At 37.8% G+C, this 27,393-nt stretch overlaps 2 protein-coding genes across 3 annotated transcripts; one reads left to right on the top strand and one right to left on the bottom strand.

The window, feature by feature from the left end:
* The first annotated feature begins 119 nt into the window (after positions 1 to 119).
* Positions 120 to 20,869, top strand: LOC106137538 (gelsolin-like). 2 transcript variants are annotated; one of them, XM_060952218.1, is made up of 19 exons: positions 120 to 293; positions 1,737 to 1,811; positions 3,023 to 3,215; positions 4,369 to 4,484; positions 5,106 to 5,283; positions 6,024 to 6,115; positions 6,603 to 6,716; positions 7,499 to 7,630; positions 8,152 to 8,266; positions 8,535 to 8,655; positions 9,186 to 9,324; positions 10,484 to 10,619; positions 11,810 to 11,904; positions 12,455 to 12,580; positions 13,315 to 13,435; positions 13,876 to 14,024; positions 14,444 to 14,554; positions 17,813 to 17,938; positions 20,699 to 20,869. In XM_060952218.1, the coding sequence occupies exons 1-19, from the start codon at positions 150 to 152 to the stop codon at positions 20,750 to 20,752; spliced, it is 2,337 nt and encodes a 778-aa protein (XP_060808201.1). In that variant the 5' UTR covers positions 120 to 149; the 3' UTR covers positions 20,753 to 20,869. The 2 variants fall into 2 exon arrangements, with proteins under 2 accessions (XP_060808201.1, XP_060808202.1); XM_060952219.1 differs by having other exon boundaries at positions 6,603 to 6,720; positions 7,503 to 7,630.
* LOC106137554 (MIP18 family protein galla-2) lies at positions 20,788 to 27,393 on the bottom strand. Its single transcript, XM_013338403.2, has 2 exons — positions 27,060 to 27,393; positions 20,788 to 21,464 (listed from the first exon to the last, which is right to left on the bottom strand). The coding sequence occupies exons 1-2, from the start codon at positions 27,334 to 27,336 to the stop codon at positions 21,274 to 21,276; spliced, it is 468 nt and encodes a 155-aa protein (XP_013193857.2). The 5' UTR covers positions 27,337 to 27,393; the 3' UTR covers positions 20,788 to 21,273.

Genomic DNA, 27,393 nt, shown 5'->3' with positions numbered 1-27,393 from the left:
GATTCGAACATGTGCCTTTCTGCGCATCACGCATTCTAACCGGGCACCTTACCGATTCAACCACCGACACTCTCTATAATAACTCTTGATATCTGATAAGAAAAACACAAAAACTAACGCCTGTATAGTTACAATCTGATAAGGTTAGAATGAGTCAGACTTATCAAACAATCAATAATTCGGCTGGTTTAGTCAGTGTGTCATTTTACGCGGTAAAAAAAGGTCGTGTGATGGAGCATCCAGCTTTTGCCGACGCCGGAGCAAGTCCTGGACTGGAAATTTGGACTATTGATGTAAGTATCGTGATCAGAATCAGAGGGAAGACCTAGACGAACGGGTCTTGATCAAATTAAGGACGTCCTGGTAAAGGGTCAGGTCGAGAGTACCCGAAACCGCCGAGCTTGCGTGAAGAGAGTTGTGAATGTGGATGAAGCGAAGGAAGTGTGCAGAGATCGTGGCAAGTGGATAGAGGTAGTCTCTGCCTACCCCTCCGGGAAAGAGGCGTGATTTTATGTATGTATGTAAGTATGCAGAGATCGTGGCAAGTGGAAAAAGGTAGTCTCTGCCTACCCCTCCGGGAAAGAGGCGTGATTTTATGTATGTATGTAAGTATGCAGAGATCGTGGCAAGTGGAAAAAGGTAGTCTCTGCCTACCCCTCCGGGAAAGAGGCGTGATTTTATGTATGTATGTATGTATCGGGATCAGATCACTGCCGTGTGGTTCTCGGCAGTAGATGTAGGATTATAACCTGACGTGTCTTCTTGAACGTCACACTTTTTCAATCGACCACTGACGCTAGACGCTAAAAATATAAAAAAACAATTATTCCATTTTAAATATTCATATGAGCGACGCAGTCTATAATGATTGGTTGTTGATTTGAATGATAATCAATAAATCTATATTACATTTATGTGCGTCTAAATTTACGTACATACAGTCATCATCCCCTAATAATAACATACATACATACACACATATGGTCACGTCTATGTCCCTTGTGGGGTAGACAGAGCCAGCAGTCTTCAAAAGACTGATTGGCCACGCTCACCTTTTTGGCTCGATAATAAGAGTAGAATTCGTCAAATTTAGACCCGTGTGGTTCCCGGCACCAATAATAAAAAAAAAACAATAGGACCACTCCTTCTCTTAACCATGTATGTACCTAGTAAAAGGCGACTAAGGGATACGACTTATACACTAGCAACCTGTCACTATTTGAATCTCAATTCTATCATCAAGCCAAACAGATGCACGTGGCTTATCAGTCTTTCATGACTGTTTCCTCTGTCTACCCCGCAAGGGATATAGACGTGATTGTATGTAGGTATTACACATCCAGTTGCCTGAATGCAGATTTCCTCACGATGTTTTGTATCGCCTTGCCTTGATTGGTATATAAGAGGTTGCCCGGGTGTATCTTGAGACGCGTGTACTTATAATTTGTTTTACATACATACATACGGTCACGTCTATATCCCTTGTGGGGTAGACAGAGCCAACAGTCTTGAAAAGACTGATAGGCGACACTCAGCTATTGGCTTAATGATAGAATTGGGATTCAAACAGTGACAGGTTGCTAGCCTATCGCCTAACAAAATAATCCCAAGTTTGTAAGCCTATCCCTTAGTCGCCTGTTACGACATCCATAGGAAAGAGATGGAGGAGTGGTCCTATTCTTTTTTGTACTGGTGCCGGGAACCACACGGCACATAATTATTATTATTTTTTACAGAAATTCGAGCCTGTCCCCGTGGACTCTAAAACGTATGGAAAATTCTACAACGGCGACTCATACATAATTTTGAAGGTGAGTGGAATACATTTGCCGTTTTTTGTTTATTATAAAACGGCCTCTGTGGCGCAGCGGTAGTGCGCTTGTCTGTGACACCGGAGGGTCCCGGGTTCGAATCCCGGCCGGGCCATGATGTTGAAATGAACTTTTTCTTTTTGGCCTGGGTCTTTGATGTTTATCTATATAAGTATATAAGTATTATTTATAAAATACAGTAAGTATCGTTGAGTTAGTATCTCGTAACACAAGTCTTGAACTCACTTCGAGGCTAACTCAATCTATGTAATTTGTCCCATACATAATTATAATCACGTCTTATATCCCCTTGCGGGGTAGACAGAGCCGACAGTCTTGTAAAGACTACTAGGCCACGGTCAGCTGTTTGGCTGTAAGATGGAATTGAGATTAATTTGTCCCGGGTATGTATATTTATATCTAATATATTTAAACGAGCAATTCTTGTATATATATAATCAGGATCTCGGAAACGGCTCCAACGATTTTCATGAAAGTTACAGATTAGGGGCTTCTCGGCTCAAGGAATCGATTTATCAAGGTCCTAGGTTCGAGAAAAGCTCGGTTCCCAAAATATATTATAAAAATTTCAAAAACCGCGTTTTAAGAAACTACATATATCAGCACCATCTCTTGTACATCGGTAACCGGGTACTTATTTATTAAGCCATCACTCAAGAGAACCCTGACTTCCTAGCCCAAAGACTTCTTTCTCTTAAAAGCAGAAATGTCTGGTTTACCCCTAGAAATATGACCGATTCCAAAAAAATAAGGTTGCTCAATTCATCAACTCAATTTATTTGACGAAATATTCGTATTGGAATAATTTGTTTTTTACATTCATTCATGTTTTTTAATGTAGACAATGAGTAATCGTTCACGATTTAAATTTAAGAGATCTTTCGGTGAAAATGCTGCAGTGTAGTACTTATTCACACATAATTTCATATTTTTTCATTTAATTTTGAATTTTCGGGTTTTTTCCGGCTCTTTAGAGTAGAGCAACTCCATATGTCGTTAAAGGCGACTTAAGAATAGGCTTGTAAAGTTTGGATTCATCTCGATATTTCATCTGCCATTATTAGAATTTCTATTCCATCATGAATACCACAGCTGAACGTGACTTCTCAATCTTTACAACACCGTTGGCTCCGTCTACCCCGCAACGGATATAGACGTGATTATAACAAGTATGTATGTATTATTTACAGACAACAGGACGAAGCGATTCAGCCCTCTCCTACGATGCACATTTTTGGCTCGGCGCGAAGACTACCCAAGACAAGAAGGGGTCGGCAGCCATCTTGACGGTGACGCTGGACGATATGCTGGGCGGCAAGGCGGTTCAGCACAGGGAAGTCCAGGGTCACGAGTCCAGCCAGTTCTTGGGGTACTTCCAGCCAGGTTTGTTGCTTAATTAACTAGCTAACTTTTCTAAGGGTTCGCGCTTCCGTGGAATGTTCTAGAAAAAAGTCTATTTAATATTAATATAGGCTATAGCCTATGTCATTCCTAATGGTCTATTCTATACATACATAAAATCACGCCTCTTTCCCGGAGGGGTAGGCAGCAGAGACTACCTCTTTCCACTTACCACGATCTTTGCATACTTCCTTCGCTTCATCCACATTCATAACTCTATTCATGCAAGATCGGCGGTTTCGGGTACTTTTGACCTGACCCTTTACCAGGACGTCCTTAATTTGATCAAGATACGTTCGTCTAGGTCTTCCCACTCCGACCTTTCCGTCCTGTCTATTCTATCTAAGTGCCAAATTTCATAAAAATTTGTTCAGTTGTTATTGAGTTTGTTCGTTAGAAAAAACAATTCAAATCATCTCTCTTTATTACTAGCGATCCAAATAGTGACAGGTTGCTAGCCCATCGCCTAAAAAAAGGATCGCAATTTTATAAGCCTATCCCTTAGTCGCCTTTTACGACATCCATGGGAAAGAGATGGAGTGGTCCTATTCTTTTTTGTATTGGTGCCGGGAACCACGCCCTAAAATTACCTCTTTCATGAACTATTGCGTAGTTAGTTTTGATTTTCAAATTTTTTTCACTAAAGTTCCTAAATAAAAAACAAAAAAATGAAAATTTTTATAACTGGCCAGTAACATGTGAAAAAGAGGTTGATAGCTACTATTTAAGTTATGGACTTAATAGTATGACAAATAGTGGGAAATGAAGCGATTCTTTACTAGGGTTGAAAAAAGCGGTATTTTTTCAAATTCCCTCGTATTTATACAAGTTTTTTACGAAAGTTTCAAGAAAAATAAGAATGAAATATTTCATGTTTTTTATTAATAAAACGGAAAAATATCAAAGAAACGGAAAAATACAATAAGAAAAGTATTGATTACCGTACAATATGCATCATTGTTTTAAAAATTGGTAATTATACGTATTTTTTCCCAATCGTTTTTTTTTTATTTTTCGAAACAAAGCGAAAAAAACGAAAAAACGTTTCTTTCACCGAAAAAAAAAAACAATTTGTTTCTTTCCGAATTTTCAACGCTATTCTTTACATAAATTTCAACACTGACCATTCTGACAGCAATCAGATACTTGGAAGGTGGCAATGAGTCTGGCTTCAACGAGGTGGAGACCAACGCTGGGGCTGAGAAGAGACTGCTGAGACTTTCCGGCTGTGACAACATGAGGATTGACGAGGTTGGTTTAATCTATACTAATATTATAAAGCTGAAGAGTTTGTTTGTTTGTTTGTTTTAACGCGCTAATCTCAGGATCTACTGGTCTAAATTGAAAAATTCTTTTTGTGTTGAATAGACCATTTATCGAGGAAGGCTTTAGGCTATATAACAACATCTATACTAATATTAAAAAGCTGAAGAGATTGTTTGTTTGTATGTTTGTTTGTTTGAACGCGCTAATCTCAAGAACTACTGGTCCGAATCTATACTAATATTATAAAACTGAAGAGTTTGTTTGTTAGAACGCGCTAATCTCAAGAACTACTGGTCCGAATCTATATTATGAAGCTGAAGGGTTTGTTTGATTGTTTGTTTGTTAGTTTGAACGCGCTAATCTCAAGAACTACTGGTCCGAATTGAAAAAATATTTTTTGCGTAGAATTGACATTTTATCGAGGAAGGCTTAAGGCTATATAAAATCACGCTGCAACTTTAAATAGCCAAGAAATAATGGAATACATGAAAGAAAAAACGGGTAAAATTATTCATCCCCGACGGCTTCAATGATGCCCAACACAACTATTCCACTTGGACGAAGTCGCGGGCGCAGCTGGTAAATAAATCACCTTTTCCACATCAGGTACCAGCAGACGCCTCGTCCCTCACCAAAGAGAACTGCTTCATCCTGGAAGTGGAACATGATATCTTCGTGCTGATGCCGGAGGGAGCCAAGGCGACGCAGCGCAGAAAGATCATCAGCGTTGCCAACCAGTTGAGATTCGAGGAGCATAATGGGAGAGCTACAATTGAAATCATTGGTAAGTCAAAAAGTACATTAATGATGAGCTTTGTTGGAATACCTCGTGGCGACATCTCTACGCCACTCGTCACAACATCCAATCTCACAACAACTGTCAATCATCGCGAAGAAATTAACGCGCTCAACCAATAGCAGCGAAGAATCTAAATCGCGATTTCAGAGATTTCACGGAATGGAGCTATATATACAACCTCCGACACAACATCGTCGGAGCCGCGGTTCCCCAGGCATCACACCAGCCTGGCGGTAGATCTTCCCTTTGGTGGCGGTCGAGCCGAATCATCGCTCCCGCTACAACCTATTTCAGCACGAAGGATTATATGGCTGGCTAATATATTATAATGCTTGGATATAATGTCTAGCTTCCGCGCGCGACTCCGTCCGTATATAGTTATATAGATATAGATTAACATAATGTGGCCCGAGCTTGACATAATAGCCTTTCATGGTGGACTCAGGAGATTCCAGTGGCACTTCGCTTTGATTAGTCTATGGGATGTGGCCCAGAGCACTCTTGCGCCGTGTGTACAAGTACCAAAATCCAAATTCAAATTCAAAATTTTTATTCATTATTATAGGATACTTCATATCGCTTGGTAATTGTCAAAACGTTCGGTTTAACAACATTGGTTGACGTCAAATGAATTACTTAAAACTAATTTTACTGCCGCTTCCAAGGCGTCAGTGCAGAAGAAGCGGTAATAAACTACCCATCATAATGTACCATCATTTTTGCAGATGAATTCTCCGACGACGATGATGTAGCTTTGTTCTTCAACGCATTAGGATCTGGATCTAAAGATGACATTCAAGATGATGACGCCTCAGAGGTAAATACACAATAATAAATAAATAAATATATAAGAGACAAATATCACTGATTGAGTTAGCCTCGAAGTAAGTTCGAGACTTGTGTTACGAGATACTAACTCAACGATACTATATTTTATAATTAATACTTATATAGATAAACATCCAAGACCCAGGCCAATCAGAAAAAGTTATTTTCACATCATACACATACATACATACATACATATGGTCACGTCTATATCCCTTGTGGGGTAGACAGAGCCAACAGTCTTGAAAAGACTGATAGGCCACGCTCAGCTGTTGTCTACCCCGCAAGGGATATAGACGTGATTATATGTATGTATGTATGAGATTTGATAATATATTGTTTATGGATTGCCAATTTTAAATAGATTTATGTAGGTACAGAGTGTACTAAATTTTGATTTAGGTTTAAATAAAATATATTTTTATTTATTATTATTTATTTATCTCTAGTTGTTAGTACTTTGACTTAATTTCCAGGGCTACTCCCGCGCAGACATCAACGCCGTTTACCTGTACAAGGTGTTGGTCGGCGATGACCTGGATCTGGTGGCTCTGAACAAGCCGTTCAAGCAGAAACAGTTGGCTTCCGATGTAAGTATTAATTTCCGCTTCGCTCTGGTAGCATTTATAAGATACTCGTACTAGCTGTCCCGGCAAACGTTGTTTTGCCATACATACATATATTCATATGGTCACGTCTATATCCCTTGCGGGGTAGACAGAGCCAACAGGCTTGAAAAGACTGAATGGCCGCGTTTAGCTATTTGGCTTAATGATAGAATTGAGATTCAAATAGTGATAGGTTGCTCGCCCATCGCCTAAAAAAGAATTCCCAATTTTGTAAGCCTATCCCTTAGTCGCCTTTTACGACATCCATAGGGAAGAGATGGAGTGGTCCTATTCTTTTTGTATTGGTGCCGGGAACCACACGGTTGTTTTGCCATATAAATAATTTTTAAGTAATTTCTAGTTAAAATGTTGAGAGTGGACAACCCTTATCACTGAGGTGTATGAGAAATAAACATTGGCCGATTCTCAGACCTACTCAATATGCTCACAAAATTTCGTGAGAATCGGTCAAGCCGTTTCGGAGGAGTACTAGAACGAACATTGTGACACGAGAATTTTATATATAAGATAAAACCTTCTTTCTTTCTTTTCAAACTGTAACAAATTCCGTCCACAACTTTATCTTTACTTTATTTAAATCTCAATTCTACATTCATTAAGCCAAATAGATGAACGTGGCCTATCAGTCTGTTCAATACTGTTGGCTCTGTCTAGCCCACAAGGGATATGGACGTGAACATAATGTATATGTGTAAAAAAATAAGTCCTGGTTTAAAGGTTACATTATTTAATTTGATTTTCAGGAAGTGTACATTCTGGATACGCCCTGCAGTGGAATCTACATCTGGCTGGGTGACGATGTGGACGGTGAAACCAAGAAGAACTATTATGATATTGTCCAGAAGTATTTGGACGCGAAGGGATATCCGGCTTGGGTGAGTAAAAATAAATATAAGTAGAATTGATCGTGCCGTGTGGTTCCCGGCACCAATAAAAAATAGAATAGGACCACTCCGTCTCGTTCCCATGGATGTCGTAAAAGGCGACTTCTTTTAGGCGATGGGCTAGCAACCTGTCACTATTTGAATCTCAATTCCATTATAAAGCCAAACAGCTGAACGTGGCCTATCAGTCTTTTCAAGACTGGTCCTCTTTTAATAATTTACATACATACATACATAAAATCACGCCTCTTTCCCGGAGGGGTAGGCAGAGACTACCTCTTTCCACTTGCCATGATCTCTGCATACTTCCTTCGCTTCATCCACATTCATAACTCTCTTCATACAAGCTCGGCGGTTTCGGGTACTTTTGACCTGACCCTTTACAAGGACGATGTTTTAATAATTTATTTAAAATAATTAAAAAAGGACCTATTAAACCTCCTTGTGGAACACCTTCGTTAATTACATACAAAAAATTGATGTCCAAGTGTAAATTTATCAATTAATTTCAGGTTCATGTCACGAGAGTAGCAGAAGGCGTTGAGTGCTCCAATTTCAAGCAATACTTCCACAATTGGGATACTGTGAACAGCGGTTATTCTGTCAAAGGCATGATGTCGGACGCTGGTAAGTAAAATTTCTGATTTTCAACCACTAAGTGTTCCGACAGCTTATGTTTAATTTTGCAATAAAGTGCCGTGTGGTTCCCGGCACCAATAGAAATAAGAATAGGACTCTCCATTATTGTCTTACTTGAAAAATGAATTAAACTATACCTAGTTACAAAAAGCGCGCGCGACTAACAGAGATCGTTGCTTTTTTCCAATTTAAAGTTTAAGAAAACCGGTTCTAAACCATGGTAAGATTAACAGAAATGCTAATTCTAAAATAACAGATGCAGGATACTACTCTGGGGATGCAGAAGAGTCTGCTGCGGCCGCCAAGCAGATTGGAAAGAGCGCATCAGCCCGGGGATACATGCCAGATCAGGGGGAAGGCAGTCTCACTGTCACTAGGTAACATAATTTACTTTTATTTATTTACTAGCTGCGATTTCGTGGAATAGTTATTATGGGCATCATTGAAGCCCTCAAGGATGAATAATTTTCCTCTTTTTTCTTTTACATTTTCCATTATTTCTTCGCTCGTAATAGTTGCAGCATGATGTTGTATAGCCTGAAGCCTTCCTCGATAAATGGTCTATTCAACACAAATATAATTTTTCAATTCGAACCATTAGTTCCTGAGATTAGCGCGTTCAAACAAACAAACAAACTCTTCAGCTTACAGCTATTCGGCTTAATGATAGAATTGAGATTCAAATAGTGACAGGTTGCTAGCCCATCGCCTAAAAGAAGAATTTCAAGTTTATAAGCCTATCCCTCGCTTTTTACGACATCCATGGGAGAGTGATGGAGTGGTCCTATTCTTTTTTTGTATAATAGCTGAACGTGGCCTATCAGTCTACAAGACTGTTAGCTCTGTCTACCCCGCAAGGGATATAGACGTGATTATATGTATGTATGTCTTCTCTTTCCATTACCAGGTTCGCTGGTGACCAGGAAGACGTAACGGAGAGGTTCGAGTCAGGTCTGTCTTTGCTGTACCAGAGCGAGGTCTACGTGGTCAAATACCAATACACCAATGACAGTGGTGAAGACGCTTACGTCTTGTACTTGTGGATTGTAAGTTCTGCCGTGGTAAAACTAAAACGCCGTGATCTGACTTCAGGATTTTCACCTTTTTTACCAGTAGAATAAGAAAAAAAATCTCTTTTGATCTGTAGGTATATACGACTTTTAGGTACTACCTTTAAGTCATAAATAGGCGTTCTCATTGATGAATGGCATCAGTTTAAATTTTTACCGCTATTTTGACGTTTTACTTAAAACAAGGATTTGGCAGATAACGGCATTTTAGTTATACCAGGGCAGAGTTCTGACTATATCTTTCTTGTTTGTTTGTTTGTAAACACTTTATTGCACATAAAAATAACAGTACCTGGTTGGTACCTGACCACCAGAGATGGCGCTGATATAGTTTCTTAAAACGCGGTTTTTGAAATGTTTATATATCTTGGGAACCGAGCTTTTCTCGAACCTAGGACCTTGATAAATCGATTCCTTGAGCCGAAAAGCCCCTAATCTGTAACTTTCATGAAAATCGTTGGAGCCGTTTCCGAGATCCTGATTATATATATACAAGGGATATAGACGTGATCATATGTATGTATGTGTATTTCTGTGTGTATTTGAATACTTGTGGAGAGAAAGGTCGAAGTGGGAAGGCCTAGACGAACGTATCTTGATCAAGTTAAGGACGTCTTCGCAAAGGGTCAGTGCAAGAGTACCCGAAACCGCCGAGCTTGCATGAAGAGAGTTATGAATGTGGATGAAGCGAAGGAAGTGTGCAGAGATCGTGGCAAGTGGAAGGATGTAATCTCTGCCTACAACTCCGGGAAAAAGGCGTGATTTTATGTATGTATGTATGGTGCCGTGTGGTTCCCGGCACCAATACAAAAAGGATAGGACCACTCCATCTCTTTCCCATGGATGTCGTAAAAGGCGACTAAGTGATAGGCTTACAATCTTGGGATTCTTTTTTAGGCGATGGGCTAGCAACATGTCACTATTTGAATCTCAATTCTATCATTAAGCCAAACAGCTGAACGTGGCCATATTCAGTCTTTCCAAGACTGTTGGCTCTGTCTACCCCGCAAGGGATATAGACGTGACCATATGTATGTATATATATCTAGTCTTTCCAAGACTGTTGGCTCTGTCTACCCCGCAAGGGATATAAACGTGACCATGTGTATGTATGTATGTATGTATATCTTTTAAGGGTGCCGACGCTTCATCGCAAGACAAGACTTCAGCTTACGAGCTGACTTCTGACCTTGAGCAGGAGTTGGACAACGTGACCGTGGTCAAAGTGCCTCAGGGTAAAGAGCCCAAGCACTTTTTGAGCATTTTCAAAGGCAAGTTTCTATTATATAAAAGACTAGCGGCCCGCCCCGGCTTCGCACGGGTGGACATATCTTTGTGTTTTTTTTTAAATAAACAAAGAGTAAAAACAAATTTATGCCTATGTCACTTTTGAAGGTCTATTCTATATTTGTGCCAAATTTTATCAAAATCGGACCAGTAGTTTTTGAGTTGTTTCATATAGGAATTTATGATTGTTTAGGATATTTATAAATAAAACACATTCGAGCTTCGCTTGCATGATGACGCAATGCCCAACTGATTTATTGTCTTGTATGGCCGTTACAAACTCTCTTGACAATGACATTGACACTAATATGACACATGAGTTAATTCCACACAAACATACAAAAATACAAATCTTTCCTCTTTATTATTAGTGTGGATAAGGAATAAGTACTTCTTCTTCGTCGTTACATTTTCGCACTTTCTGCGCGGGGTCGGCACAGTATGTTAATTGTTTCCAATTACTTCTGTCTATTACCATCTCACCGGTCACTCCCTTTCTCCTCATACTATCCTTTACGGCGTCCATCCATCTCTTTTTCGGTCTTCTCCTATTTCTTGAACCTTTCACTTCCATATTTAAAGCGCTTTTAGTACATGTAACTAATATAAGGAATAGGCGAAGGAAATATGCAGCGATCGTGGTAACTGGAAAGATGTAGTCTCTGCCTACCCCTACGGGAAAAAGGCGTGATTTTATGTATGTAAGTATGTATGTAATATAAATAACAATAAACACCTCATTTATTTTCTTTACAAAAATAGAAATACATATATGTATATCTATACTAATATTATAAAGCTGAAGAGTTTGTTTGTTTGTTTGAACGCGCTAATTACTGGTTCGAATTAAAAAAATATTTTTGTGTTGTTGAATAGACCATTTATTGAGGAAGCCTTTAGGCTATATAACATCACGCTGCAACTATAAGGAGCAAAGAAATAATGGAAAATGTGAAAAAAAACGGGGCAAATTTTATTCATCCATGAGGGCTTCAATGATGTCTAAAATAACAATTCCACGCGGACGAAGTCGCGGGCACAGCTTGTCTTACATATGTCCTCTAGAATGACATATATTTCTCTGAAAAGAATCAATATAGTGGATCATCTACACGACGCATTATAAGTCTCAATTAACTGATGTAGTCGTTTTAATTTCAATTTTTTTTTTCAGGCGATCTCGCCATTGTCTTTGGCGGCAAAGACGAAGATTACAAAGCTACAAACTCCAAAAAATCATATGATGACGACAAAATACGCCTATTTAGGGTAAGTGGTGGACATGAAACTGGAACGATAGTTCTGGCTCGACCTTCGGTTTCTTGGTTCGTTTTCCATCACAACTAGACCAGCCCTCGTAGCCAGGGACTATCGCTGTTTCATTTAAGAATCGATCACAAAACTTGAATTTTTCAATTCAATAACCCAAAACAAAACGCGGCTTACTCACACATAACGTCAAAATCAAAAACTGTGTTGCCTACAAATAAAAATACATACATACATATCGTCACGTCTATGTCCCTAGTGGGGAAGACACAACCAACAGTGTTGAAAAGACTGATAGGCCACGCTCAGCTATTTGACTTAATGATAGAATTGAGATTCAAAAGAGACAGGTTGCTAGCCCATCGCCTAAAAAACAAGAATCCCAAGTTTGCAAGCCTATCCCTTAGTCGCCTTTTACGACATCCATAGGAAAGAGATGGAGTGGTCTTTGTCTTTTTTGTAATGGTGCCGGGAACCACACGGCACGGCACGGCACGACAAATATTTTTTTTTTTTTTATAATGTTAACACAACTGTAATATCTGTGCAGGTGGAAGGTACCGAGTTAGGTGTTGACATGCGCGCGTGCCAAGTTGAGGAATCAGGTTCAGTGCTGGAGGATGACGATGTCTTTGTGTTGGAGACTGCCGACAAAGTCTACGTTTGGTCTGGGAAGGTAAATTTGTTTGTAGCTAGAAAAATTGTTTAGTTGACATCTCGTCATTTTACGTATTTCGGCATTATCTTAATACGTCGCATTATTATCACGTCTCTTGGCTTAACTAGACAACATCTGCTACTTGTCTTATCCGATGCAATGAAAAATTTAAGTAGATTAAAATAGAATAGATTAATTTTCAAAATTGGATACAAGGTATCACTTATTGACGTCACATAACTTAAAATGATAAATTATATATACAGGAAATATATAATTATATAGGAAGATGTTCTATAAGCTATAGAATATCTTCCTGTAGGCTAGTGTAATGCCTGGGGAACCGCGCGACAGACAATGTTGAGTCGGAGATAGTATTTATGCTCCAATCCGTGAAATCTTTGTAATCGCGATTTAGACTCTTCGTTGCTATTGGCTGAGCACGTCACATTCTTCGCCGTGATTGACAGTTGGTGTGTGATTTAAGTGATGTCGCCAAATCTATATTTTGTAAAGGAAAAATAATTGTTTAGGAGGCACACTTACAAATATTAAAAAAAAATTAAAGAATTAATTAAAAAAAAACAACAATACCTGAGCCTAAAAGAACAAATTAATATTTTTAAATTAAATAAACCTCATTATCTGTTCATATATATTTTTTCTTAATGTGGAAAAAGTAGCTATGTAGACGTACATATAAAATTCGATAAAACTAGGTAGGTTAGGTTTTAATCTATTAAAATTTCCAGGAGTCAATACCTTCCGAAGCCGAGGCTGCTCAGAAGTTCGTTCTGAAGGTGGTAGGGGATGAAAAGGAGGTCGAACAAGTCGAGCAAGGGAGCGAGCCTGACGAGTTCTGGGATGCTCTAGGTTTGTAGTGTTACCCACTCCGAAAATAAAAAACTTCTAATTGATTTTTTATGACATGCGATGCGAAAACGGCAATTCGGCCCTTGTATACCTACAAGGATAATAGGAACAGAAAAAACTGACATTTGGCAAAAAGCGAAACATCACAAACGAAGTCGAGACTATAATTACCAAAAAAGAGTCGATGGAGTCTCATACATACCTACATATAATCACGTTTACATCTCTTACGGGGTAGAAATAGCCAATAGTCTTGAAAAGACGGAAAGAAGTTGGATTAAGGATTTCAATAGTGACAGGTTGCTAGCCCATCGCCTACGATGTTAATCCCAATTTTATAAGCCATAGTCGCCTTTTACGACATCTATAGGAAAGTTGGATAAAAGTTAATGGTCCATAATATTCTCAAAAACAGAATCAACTAAGAAGTTTCATTCCAGGAGGAGCTCCGGATGAGAAAGAAGACGCGTCAGGATGGAAGCTGAACTACAACCGGCGGGTGACCGCGCCCCGCAACCTGACAGCTGTCACTGTCACTGTCACCGGCAAGGTCAAGTTTGAGGAGTTGCCGCTCGAGTTCAAACAAGAGGTAAACTTTCACATCCAGGCCGTGCCCTGATACTCTTACAGCCTTACGTGTTCCTTCCGGAGTCTAAATATATTGCTACGTTTAACATACAATAACGTCACTATTTTCATGAATGTCCGACTCCGAATGAATCAAAAGGTAGTTAAAACCTTTTTTTTTGTTAATAATATGAGATCTTTTTGTTCTTTCTGGTGTCGTGTGGTTCCCAGTACCAATATAAAAAAGAACAGGATAACTGTATCTCTTTCCCATGGATGTCATAAAGGCGACTAAGGGATGAGCTTATATAAACTTGGGATTACCATTTGAATCTCAATTCTATCGTTAAGCCTAACAGCCTGTCAGTCTTTCACAACTGCTGGCTCTATCTTCCCCGCAAGGGATATAGACATGATTATATTAATGAATATTGTTTACAGGATCTATCAGACGATGGAGTCTACGTCCTGGACACGGGAGAGGAATTGTACCTTTGGCAAGGCGCCAACATACCGGAGAGGGTCAAAGCAGTCAGGAGTAACATAATTAAGGTAAGAAACTTTACGCCTTTATCTTTTTTAGTGTGAAAAAGGCCAACAGCCTTAAAAAGACTGAAAGTAAAAAAAGTAAAGTAAAAAAAAAGTAAAAAAGTATTTATTTCGTCTCCGTAGGCACAGAAAAATTACAAAAAATGTACAAAATATTGGTGGAGACTGGCGTCTGTTAAAGACTCAAGCCTGTGTAACAGTACGCCATGCTCTCACAGCGGTTGAAGAAGAAGTACATACAATTCATAAGTAGAACAATTTTTCAGAAGGTTTACCATTTTAAAGGGTGGTTAGTACGAACTTACGAGCTAAACTATATAGTGACGTGTAACATGTAATTTGGAGTGAGGGATAAAAGTTAGTATAAATTGCATAGATCTACAATAATATTTAATATCAAATAAGTCATGTGAATATAAGATACGTACCAAGAAAAATAAATAACGAATCAGATAAGAGGATGTAGGAGATTTTCAGTTTCGTCGTAATTAAGGGAAAACAAATAGTTGAGGATAGATTTTTTACAAGAGAACGTAGAAAGTGTTACCAAAGCCAATTTTGAGTGAGCCTTGTTGTATAAAAAGGGTCCGGTAAAACAAGTAAATCTATGTGCAAATTTCGTAAAGAAGAGAGAAGAGGTAGCTACAAGACGGTTGAGTCGGTTCGGGTTATGACGAGTATTGCCGTGCTGTTGAGTAATAACCCGCAAGATGTATAGCTGTCGGACAGTTAATACTTCACAATATTGGTATAGTTGGAATGTAGGATATGAAAATGGTTTGGAGGTACAGACCTTGAGAAGAGCTCGTTGAGCTCTTTCAAGTTTAATTAATATGGACTTGCACGCTCCTCCCCAGGAGCTTATACAATATGTTAGTAACGACTGTCCTAAGGTAATATAAGCCATTTTCACGATTTTTGGGTGTGCCACATGTCTTAATCTTTTAAATATATATATTAATTTGCGAATTCTGCCGGCCATAGCATTAATATGTAATCTAAAGTTCAAATTTTGGTCTAAAACAATACCTAGGTATTTTACAGATGCAGAAGGAGTTAGGGGAGTACAAAAACAAGTGTTGTTATGGATAAAATGTGAGTGAGCAGTTATTGACAGTTTCGCAATAGCATTACGATGGGAGACTAAGTTATAAATGGAGAAATTTATAAGTTGGGTTTTTTGGACGTTAAGTGTTAAAAGATTGTGTAGTAGCCAACTTGAAACAGAGTCTAAGCCAATCTGAGCGTGACGGTATGTGTCTTCCCAAGATTTTGCAAAAAATAATAGAGCAGTGTCATCTGCGTAAGATATGACTTTACAGTGAGGAATATTTAGTGTAAACAGATCGTTAATATAGACTAAAAATAGTGGGGCCCAGGATACTTCCCTGAGGAACTCCATACTGAATAGGCAGGTCAGAGCTTACTTTGTGGTTTATAGACACACATTGAGATCGATCCGTCAAGTAGCTTTCGAAGAGTTTCAGTTGTGTACCTCTTACACCGATAGAATCTAGCTTTTTCAGGAGATTAGAGATCGAAACGGTATCGAAAGCCTTAGAAAAGTCCAAGAACAGCCCCGCGCACTTGTTCCCCTTGTCAAGATTTCTAACTATAGTGTCAGTCAACTCATTAACAGCGTCATTAGTAGATCTTCCTGTGCGAAAGCCATATTGGTTAGGGGAGAGAACGGAATGCGCTTCAAGGTAAGATTTGAGCCGGATATTAATGAGGCGCTCTAAAATTTTAGAAAGAGCCGGAAGAATAGATATAGGCCGGTAGTTGCTAGGAAGATCTTTTGCACCACTTTTATATATGGGGTGGATTACAGCTTTCTTGAAGGCTGAGGGAAAAATACCGGAGGATAGGGAGATGTTGCAGATGTGGGTAATAAGGGGAGTTAACAATTTTTTGTTGCGTTTTATAAATGATGTAGAAACATTATCCCAGCCAACAGCGCAGTCGTCTCTTAAAGAATCTATGATATTTTCTACCTCTTCAGCTGATGTGTCAAGAAGAACAAAAGAATTCAGGGATGAATTAGTTTTACAGTAGGGAGATGTTGAGGAAGTAGCAGTAGAGTTAATCTGACTTCTTATGTTTTCTGCAAGAGTTTTACCGACATTGACAAAGTAAGAATTTACATAATTTAGAGAAGTTTCAAAAGTGGGTTTGCAATCAAGAAAGGCCACATAAATAGTGACAGCAAGTCTAAAAGCAGATAAAAACAAAGACTGTGGGTGTAAGACAGTTTTTTACTCCAATTTGAGGTTGGCAACATTGGGAAGTTATGTCAAAGTCAAACACAACAAGCTCTATATAATATTTATGCGAGATCTACGTCACTTCATGCCATGGCCGCCATATTGCTAAAAGTCGCGTTTTGGCGGCATATTTGAATATTGCATTTTCTTTTTCGATTTTTTAATATAATAGCTAATATATATAGCTATAATATAAATACAGAAAAGTATAGTTTTAGGGCTCCTTATAAACAAATAAATACCCTAAGATAGTTTTTAGAACTTTGTCAAATAGCCTATTGATATGCTCAATATAACAATGTCAAGTAGTAAGTATTTTATTAAAAATGCAATAAATTTAAATTGTAAGGTACATTATTTTGATTGCATTTCTTTTAAGTTGCATTTCCGTCGTCCGTTAGATTTTTTCTAATGGGGCAAACTCAACGATACTATATCTTATGATAAATACTTATATAGATAAACATCCAAGGCCCAGGCCAATTAGAAACAGTTCATTTCTCGTCATGCTCCTGGGATTCAAACCCGGAACCTCCGCTGTAACAGACAAGCGCACTACCGCTGCGCCACAGAGGCCGTTAATTATTGAAATACATATCTTTTTGCCGTGTGGTTTTCGGCACCAATACAATTAAAGAACAGGACCACCCCATCTCTTTCACATGGATGTCGTAAAAGGCGACTAAGGGATAGGCTTACAAACTTGTGATTCTTTTTTAGGCGATAGCCTAGCAACCTATCACTATTTGAATCTCAATTCTATCATTAAGCCAAATAGCTGAACGTGGCCATTCTGTCTTTTCATGACTGTTTGCTCTGTCTAGCCCAGAAGGGATATAGACGTGACCATATGTATATATATATGCATATCTTTTTTACGGTTAAAGAAGAAATTTATTCTCATAAAAGAATCTACAAAAAAAATACTTAATAATAATGTAAATATTTGAAGTTCTTCTTGTAAGTGATGAATATGCATATCTTTTTTGTTCACCAGGAGTACATAGATGATGACGGGCTGGACCGCACTGTGGACTCAGCGGTTGTAATCTCCGTGAAGCAGGGTAACGAACCGGCCGTGTTCAGGAAGCTGTTCCCGGACTGGGATCCTGACATGTGGAGTGTAAGTGAATTTATATAGTTATTTTCTAAAATACATCTAAACTAATATTATAAAACTGAAGAGCTTGTTTGTTTGAAGATGCTAATCTCAGGAACTATCTATACTGATACTAATATACTAATAATATTATAATAAATAAATAAATAATAAATAAATATATATGGGACAAATTACACTGATTGAGTTAGCCTCGAAGTAAGTTCGAAACTTGTGTTACGAGATACTAACTCAACGATACTATATTTTATAATAAATACTTATATAGATAAACATCCAAGACCCAGGACAATCAGAAAAAGTTCTTTTCTCATCATGCCGTGATCGGGATTCGAACCCGGGACCTCCGGTGTCACAGACAAGCGTACTACCGCTGAGCCACAGAGGCCGTCATTATAAAGCTGAAGAGTTTGTTTGTTTGAACGCGCTTATCTCTAAAAATTATTTTTGTGTTGAATAGGCCATTTATTAAGGAAGGCTATAGGCTATATATCATCACGCTGCAAATATTAGGAGCGAAGAAATAATGGAGAATGTAAAAAAAATCTCTAAAAATTGATAAAAGTAGGTTAGGTACCGTAGCACCTTTTTGAAGAAGTAGGTATGAGCTACTCTTGCCTCAAATATTCGCCCGAATACTGAAACGTTACTCAAATATTTAACGGCTACTTAAATGTTTGAGTAGCTCTTAAACACAAAATTCGTATTCTCAAACGTAAATTATAAGCATGTGTTAAATTTAAATGACCCCATAATTAAGTTGCGATCAAACGCCACTCAGTGTAAAATTGGTATACTGAAACGCTACTCAAGGGTAGTTAACTGTCAAACGAACTGTCAAATTGATTTGAGCTAGGGATGTGACATTGCTGATAAAAAATCGATTTTTATATAATCGATTTATTTTTTAAGTATGAAAAATCGATTAACAAAAAATCGATTTTTCTTAAGAAAATAATCGATTTTATTATATTTATAGATTTTTTCCTAATTTTTCAATTTATGTCAAAATAAACGCCATTTACATTATATCAATAGATTTATTCATTAAAAATAAATAACAGAAACAGTAAGTTCTTATATAATCAACACAAATTAAAGTTTTTAACAATCAAGTTTGAAAAATTAAGTTTCAGCAACGAATAATGAATAAAATATCAACCGAATGTCGGTAAAATACTGTTCATCGACTAATTCCATCTAGAGAATGTTTGATTAAATTAATCATCTAAACTGTTTTAAGAGCATAGAAAGAATGTACAGATGGCGTTAATGTAATATTATGGAGCTATGATAGTATTCTTTGGCAGTTCGCGTTCCGGGCTCCAAGCCAGAAGACAAAAACGTAATGTCGGAGTGCATTTATTGTATGATTATAAAAATCGATTTTAATCGATTATTAATTTTAAAAAAATCACATACAAAAATCGATTTTTACTTTAAAAAAAATCGATTTTTAATCGATTTTTTCCATAATCGATTTTTTTTTCACATTCCTAATTTGAGCGTCTCTTAGGTCTGAGAGTGGTCGAAAGGTCTCCTAAATCTGTGCTTTTATTTGTAAATTGAAACTTAAACATTATAAAATGTCTTCATCATCGCTATCGTCTCTTTCTGATCATGAAAGACCTACAGTGAGTCGCCGAAATGTAGAAAAGCTAAATGCATTTGAAAAATACGATGATGTGGAGTTTCGTGCCCGGTTCCGTGTTTCCAAAGAGACAGAAGAACCTATATTACCAAATATTGAAGATGAGCTTATAGCGCAACCTATAGGGCCAAGTGGCAATCAAAATTTTCTTGTAAGGACAACATTAATCAATACATATTTTTCTAATTAAACATGGTGTTTTTTTATAAAACCTTTATTAAATAGTATAATTTTCTACCTCTTACATCACATTACATTCACTTATTATTCATTATTGGAGACATTACATTCACTTTGGCAATATTCTTTTTAGACCTCTGTTTGAGGTTCTCATAACGAGAGGAGTTGTTGCCAACTTCTGAAGCCGCTTGCAGCAACAGCATTGTACTGCTGGCAAACAGAATCCCAAGCTTCACGCTTCTTTAAAATCATGCTGGCATTCGTTTCCTTATTTTCAATGATATTCTGGTATCTAAAAACATACAATAAAGTTAAACATCCAATGATCTTATTTGTAATTGAACGAAACGGCAGTTTGTTTACAGTATATATTTTATTGTTTATACTCACTTTTTTACTAGTTTCCTTTTTTCTTCCATAATATAAGTAAAGAGTAAATAATAAAAACTTTTCGAAAATAATACCGCGCTCACTCAAGTGTCAGGTATCATGTCATTAGGCTAGAACGTTTCATTCTACGACAATTTGGTCGTAATTGTTTACGTTTACTTTCGTGATAATTTTTATAATAATACCAGAACATTTAGTAATAATGATTTTAAACCGAACCGAAATTTTATTTTATTTGTGTACCGAATAAAACTTTAATTGTTTTAACTCATTTAAGTAGCATTGTAAATATTCTTCATTCAAAAATGTTGCTTAGAACGAGACATCGTGAATGTTACCATGATTTAAATTATTTGATAGCTGCTTAGCTGAGTATGCCTTGAAATCATTTGAGTAGCCTTTGAGTATACTACTTTAATCTGAGATATGCTTAAATTTAAGAGCCCTTCAACTGAGTATAAGATTTGAGTAACGTTTCAGTATTCGGCCGATTGTTTTTTAAATGTCAGAGTTGAAAATAAATTTTTTTTTTTCTTTTTCAGAACCAAACATCATACGACGATTTGAAGGATGACGCGAAGTCGGCCAATTCTTAGACTAGTATTATAACAATCAATAAAACAATAATAAATAAACAACTACTTACATTTATTTGCTAATATTTACATTATATTAAAGAACAAAATATGACTTATTACAAAAAAAATATTATATTTACATTGTTTTTTTTTATTCCCGGCATTTTATGGAGAATTGGACCACTCCCATATCTTTCCCACGGATGTCGTAAAATGCGACTAAAGGATAGGCTTATAAACTTGGGATGCCTCTTTAAGGCGATGGGCTAGCAACCTGTCACTATTTGAATCTCATTTCCATCATAGATCCGTATAGCTGAGCATTGCATTTCACTTTTTTCAAAACTGTCGGCTCTGTCTACCCCGCAAGCGATATAGACGTGTCTATATGTTAGTATGTATGCCTATTTTTATTTATGTTTTGTTTTACATGTCCTAGTCAGTTATTAGCAGTACTTCTACAATCTTTGTACCTTAGTATTAAGACACTTGTTTTGCGGAGAAAAATAAATGATTTAAAAAATAAAAAGTCATTGTTCCTATTTGACAGCAACACATTGATTGATAATCTGTACAAGATTGTTGTTCTCCAAAGCTGCCGCCACTCGTTCCTTGTCAGCCAATTGTTTATTGACTGCATGTTCTGACATGTGGGTGCCTTCTGTTACCGATACGGTCACTTTGAACCGGCTGGGCAGGGCTCGCAGGAGTTGCACTCGGATCGATAAGCCTGGAATGTATTTGAATACAAATTCAATTTGTTTTTTATTCATTATTACATACATACATAATATCACACCTTTTTCTAGTAGGTAGGCAGAGACTACATGTTTCCACTTGCCACAATCTCTGCATGCTTCCTTCGTTTCATCCACATTAATAACTCTCTTCATGCAAGCTCGGCGAGTTAATCCCAAGTTCATGAGCCTAGCCTAAGTCGCCTTTTTTGTCTCCCCAGTGCACCTGTTCACAGCCCAGAAGGCCTTTAAAACCGCGCACCTAGGATCTTTACTTATGGACTATCAGCTTTCATAACGTGACCATTGTTTTTTGGCGTCAGAGCGGGACGTTAACGGAATTTTGTATATAAATAAAAAAATATATTATATACTTAATATACAAGTCAATTATAAATACAAATACAAATACAAATATCGTTTATTCAGTATGAGTTTACATAAGTTTGTTGTGCTGGCCCCCATTGAAGGTTTCCCTGTGGTATGGGAGTCAGGCTTCCTCCGATTGTCAGTTACATTATCTTCATACCGTAAACGAAAGGAGAAAAAAAAACAAAATATAGTGAAATTTTTAAGATAAATCTAAACTAATACAACACTGAATCAGCAATAGTGAAAAAGAATGTGCATGTTGTGTGTTAGCGTGTGTGTGTATGAGTGTGTGTACGTGTGCATGTTCGTGTTCATGTGCCTGTGCGTGTGCGTGTGAGTGAGTATGGCGCCGGTTTTACTATAATTATATTATATCTATCAAATCACTACAATAAATAATTCTTCAGTCTCATCAAATGTCATATTTTTTAGCCAATTATAGAGGAATTTTTTAAAGGCGTTGTAACTTATATTTGTAATGTTTCTGTCTATTATTAGCAGTTTATTATACAGTTTTGGTGCAATATAATTGTAGAATCTACGAGCAAATACTGTCTCCACTCTTGGGACAAGGCAGCGCTGGATACGTCTGTTAGCTAGTGAGAGTTTGGGCACAACTTGTTTGTGGAACCTAATGAGACTTGTGAAAATGAAGAGTTTCCGTACGGACAACACTTCGGCTCGTTCATATAATGAAGTTGTAGGATAGCGAAATGGTAATCCCAGAATAACCTTAATAATTGCTCTTTGGGCCCTCTCCACCCCCAAGATGGAAGTCTTGGCAGCGCCACCCCAAGATGTAATGCAGTAGGTGAGGATACACTGGCAGAGAGCTTTATAAACTGTCATTAGGAGTTTAGGGTCACCAGCAATTTTTAGTCTTTTAAATATGTAAATTAGTTTCCTTGCTCGAGCCGAAATAACTGCGATGTGTGGAGCCCAGCATAGTTTTTCGTCAACCACTACTCCTAAGTATTTGACTGTTGGAACCCGCTTTAAGTATGAGCAATTGCACAAGTTGAAATTATTATTTTTTATGAAATCTCTATTACAGGGAAACGTGTGTATTTTGATTTTGAAGTCAGATGTTGGACATGATGCCGAAGTTTTAAAAAAGCATATGTAGTTAGATTTGCCCGTATTCAGCGTTAGTAGATTGTTTTCCAACCAGGATGTAATTTTAGCAAGTCCAGCTTCCGATAGAGCCTCCACCCCAGCCCAAGTTTTGTCGTGGAATATAACCGCGGTATCGTCGGCAAACATGAGCAATTCTGCTCCAGGGATATCCAGGCTACATAACGTGTCAATATACAACAAGAACAGACTAGGTCCAAGCGTACTACCTTGTGGCACACCATATGAACAGTATTCTTCTGTACTTTTATGGCTTTTTACTCTCACACATTGCTGTCTGCCAGTAAGGTAATCCCTGAACCAGTCATGGACGACACCTCTGACACCTGCATCATACAGTCTTTTCAACAGAATTTTATCTATACCTGGAGCAGACTCAGATTTTAGCTTCATTATAACGTCACGCACTTCAGTTGGTTCCGTTGGGATAAATGCCATCGATTTAGATGGGCTGCAGTCTGAATTTATCTTACTCGCTAGAACATCCTGCGTTGTCCCAAGTTTAGAAAGAGTTTGGTCTGCTAAAGTTTTACCTATGGATGTAAAGTATGAGTTAACTTCCGTCAGTGAGTCTTTGGGATTAGTTTTTATTGACAGTAGCTCCTCGCATGTCGTTTTACTTTTCGATAAGCCACAAATTTCCCTAACAACCTTCCATGTCCTTTTTGTGTTGCCTTTGTTTTCATGGATTAGTGCTTGGAAGTATGTTTTTTTGGCATTTTTTATAATTTTGTTACAAATATTCCGATAATTAATAAATTCAAATTTAAGCGAATCATTGTTTTGAGATTTAATGTATGTTTTATATAATTGATCGCGTTTGCGCATACATTTAACTAATCCTATTGTGATCCAGGGTTTGATAGGTCTGACTTTTTTTGGAATTTCCACAATGGTTGTGTTGTCATTGATGATTTTTTGTAGTGTTGATACTAGTATATTAGCTGCAGTATTAGGACTATCATTCGAGTATAAAGGAGACCAATTATATATCTGCAGTGTTTTGCCTATTTTTTCGTAGTCAAGTTTGAGATTGTAAGACGAAGTTTCGTTTTTATCTATGTCTACCTTTTCTAACACCAGAAGTATAGGTCTATGGTCAGTAAAATCGTTATATATGAGTGTCTGGGCCTTTAAATTAGTTTTGACCATGAAATGATCAATACATCTTTCTTTTCTGGTTGGTTTATAGACACCTGTTAAAAGTCCATGTGAATTCATCATTTCTAAGTAAAGATTTGTGAATATGTTATCATACCCTGGAAGAACGTTTATATTTATATCACCTGTGACGATTATATTTTTTGATTTTATGCATTTTAGGATTTCGTCTATAGAGTTTATATATTTAGTTGGATTTTTAAAAGAGGGTGATCTATATGAACAAATGAGTGAATAATCATTAGAAATTTTCAGTAAAAGACAACTGCCTTCGCTAACAACTGGTTCTGAGCAAGTGCACGGAATATTAGATTTGATATATACAACCACTCCGTCGTTTTGATTTAAGCTTTTTTTTGTGTAATAACATATGTAATTGCTTAGCAAATCAGGTACAAATCCAGAATCCGTCCAACACTCCGTCAACACTATGACATCAATAGAAATTTTTATGTCAGTTATAAATGTTAAAAATCTGTCCCAATTTTTGTTGAAACTTCTAATGTTGACAGAAATAATTGAAAGAGTATTTTGATTGTTATAATTAAATGTTAAAATTGACGGGGTTTCAGACGGAGACCCAACCTCTGCACATGGAATGATGTTATTTTCGTCTATGTCCGTTATAATTTCTTCATTAGGGTTTGCGAATTTTGTTTGTAAAAGTATAAAGTTTCGTAAGACTGAAGTTGTAGTAGGTTTGTAATTAATGTTTGGAATAATTTTATATATATGAGTGTGAAATGCGTTGCACTTAAAGAAGGGTAGTGTTGTTTGTTGATTTTGTTTGGATGTGTCTTGATGCGTGGGTGTGTTAGTGTGTACGAAGTCGATAGCTTGCCATTGTTACTAAACATGTACTCTAAAAACAGAAATAATAATAAAAACTTATAAAAGTAGCTCAAATATAGGGAACCATATATAATGCTGCTTGTTGCTGGGTTGTCTAGTCACTTTTGTATGAGGCCAAAATCACTCTCTTCGTTAATGCGGATCGCCGGAGATCCCTCCATTTTGCGCATAAAGACTGAACCCTGTGCAATCCAGCAGAACTTATATTTATGCATTCTGGCTGAGTCCCTTGCCATCGCGTACAGCTTCTTGTTTTTAAACGTTAATAATTCTGCTATATAAATTGGCTGTGGTGGACCTTCCATGCTGATGTGTGACGTATTCAGTTTCTTGTCAGTATCAGTTCGGTTAAACTTCTTTACCGCGGCCAAAATATCCTGTCTTTTGGTCACTGTTATAAACTCGGCAACAATTTGTTTATTTGTACCCTGTCTATAAATATTCTTTATATCCTCTTTATTCAAAGGAACACAAATGGCGTTGCAGATTGACTGTACCAAGTCACACAAATCAGACCTTGTTTCTCTATTTCTGGCTGGTATATTTTTTATTTCTATACACGTCATTTTACCAGTTCTATCAAGGTTCTCAATTCTTCCTTCAAGTTGTTTAATATAGGCCTTATCCGCGCTACGCTCTTCCTCTAGGACGTCGCAACGACCCAGCAACTCGTCGTATTTGCTCGACATGAACTCCACTGAGTTTTGTACGACACCCATTTGGCCTTGCAAATCTTTAATTGAGTTAATAATAGTTTCCAGCTTCGTGTTTTGAGCCGCAATCAAAGCTTTGAGCGAGGTACTATCCTCAGTCGACTCGATAGGTTTATCATTACTGTCCCGGCGCACGCGCTTGTTATTGCCGCGCTGTGTAACATTAAGACTAGGATCCGAATGCGCTCGACTTAAGGAGTCACCAATTTGTGGGAGTGCTAAGTTGCGTGGCTCATTGCTTTGTACTCTGTTTATGGGCGGTGGGGATCTTTGCGTAGCCATTTTAGGTAGCTTTGCGATTGGGTAACCTATTTATTTGTACTTGATATTTTTGTGACCGAATTCTTCAAACACTCGTAAGGTAGTTATGAATAGAAATCCACGTAGATCGTCGTAGCACTGCACTGGTTGGCCGTAGACGTAGGCGGGTAAGCGTCGTAGCCTCGTAGCCTTTATCACCAGTCACCTTACCAAGCGGCGGCGGGCCAGCGTCCTTCACGCAGGTGCGAGCGAGATAAACAAATCCCAACCTTGATGTCTTTATCTTGCGAAGGAATGGAGGGGCAACCGCGCTCGTAGGTTACCGTAGCCGCACTCGCGCACCGCACCGGGGAGCAGTGTTATTTGTATGGGTCGTAATTGCACTGTTATTGTTGATAGGAATATGACCTGACTGCTCGTATCGTTACGATATAGATAAGCGCGTACACCTTTAAACTTTTGCAAATACAACACTAAACACGTCCGCTCTCGTCGAGGTCTCGTAAGGAAGCAAAGGAAGGAATTATCTATACATATAATAATTTGTCTGTACATTTAGTATTTTTGACTGACTGTTCTCGTCAGCGAGATTTGAGTGCAATGTTGATATAAAATAAGTATAAAAATTTGGTTTGCTTGCAAATGCAGGATATTTTTGCTCTCGCTGGGGACAGCAAGACAGACAGCCTGAAAGCGGGACAATCCTGCCGAAAGCGGGATGTATGGTCACTTTAAGCATTCACCAAGTAGCTCTCTCCTCTAGCGACTACTTGCTAGATCTTGTGTCTATTGCTAAGCCTGCGACCTCTCTTAACTAATCAAAATAAAGATTGTATTTATCTATATATATACTGGACAAATTACACAGATTGAGTTAGCCTCGATGTAAGTTCGAGACTTGTGTTACGAGATACTAACTCAATGATACTATATTTATACTAAATACTTATATAGATAAACATCCAAGACCCATCATTTCCTGGCCGGGATTCGAACTCGAGACCTTCGGTGTCACAGGCACTGCCGCTGCGCAACAGAGGCCGTTAAATTATTTATTACATTAACATATCCCTTAATAATTTATATATCACTAACCTATCAAAGTAGCCATACTGCAATGAGGAATAGTCGGCGTAAACGTCACGTCCACCGTATTCTCCTTATTATTGACCGCAATATTCTTCTCTTCCACCACATGAAGCTCCTCCAAGGTCAGGGGGTGTTCAGGATCGTTGATGTTCCGGATAAGGTCGAAAATTTCCCGTTCGTCAAACTCATCTGTTACATCCTCGTCGTGGTCTGCGGAAGTTACCTCTCGCTCGGAACCTTTCTCGTAAACGTCGGGATTAACATTATCCGCTAGTTTGGTCATTTTTATTGTAACTCTCGAAGATCTTCAAACTAACCAAAACAAATCAAAATTTTCTAT

The sequence above is a fragment of the Amyelois transitella genome, chromosome 28 (assembly GCF_032362555.1).
Source record: "Amyelois transitella isolate CPQ chromosome 28, ilAmyTran1.1, whole genome shotgun sequence".
Taxonomy (NCBI): domain Eukaryota; kingdom Metazoa; phylum Arthropoda; class Insecta; order Lepidoptera; family Pyralidae; genus Amyelois; species Amyelois transitella.
Note: the sequence above shows the minus strand (reverse complement) of the source record. Positions and strands in the feature narration are given on the sequence as shown.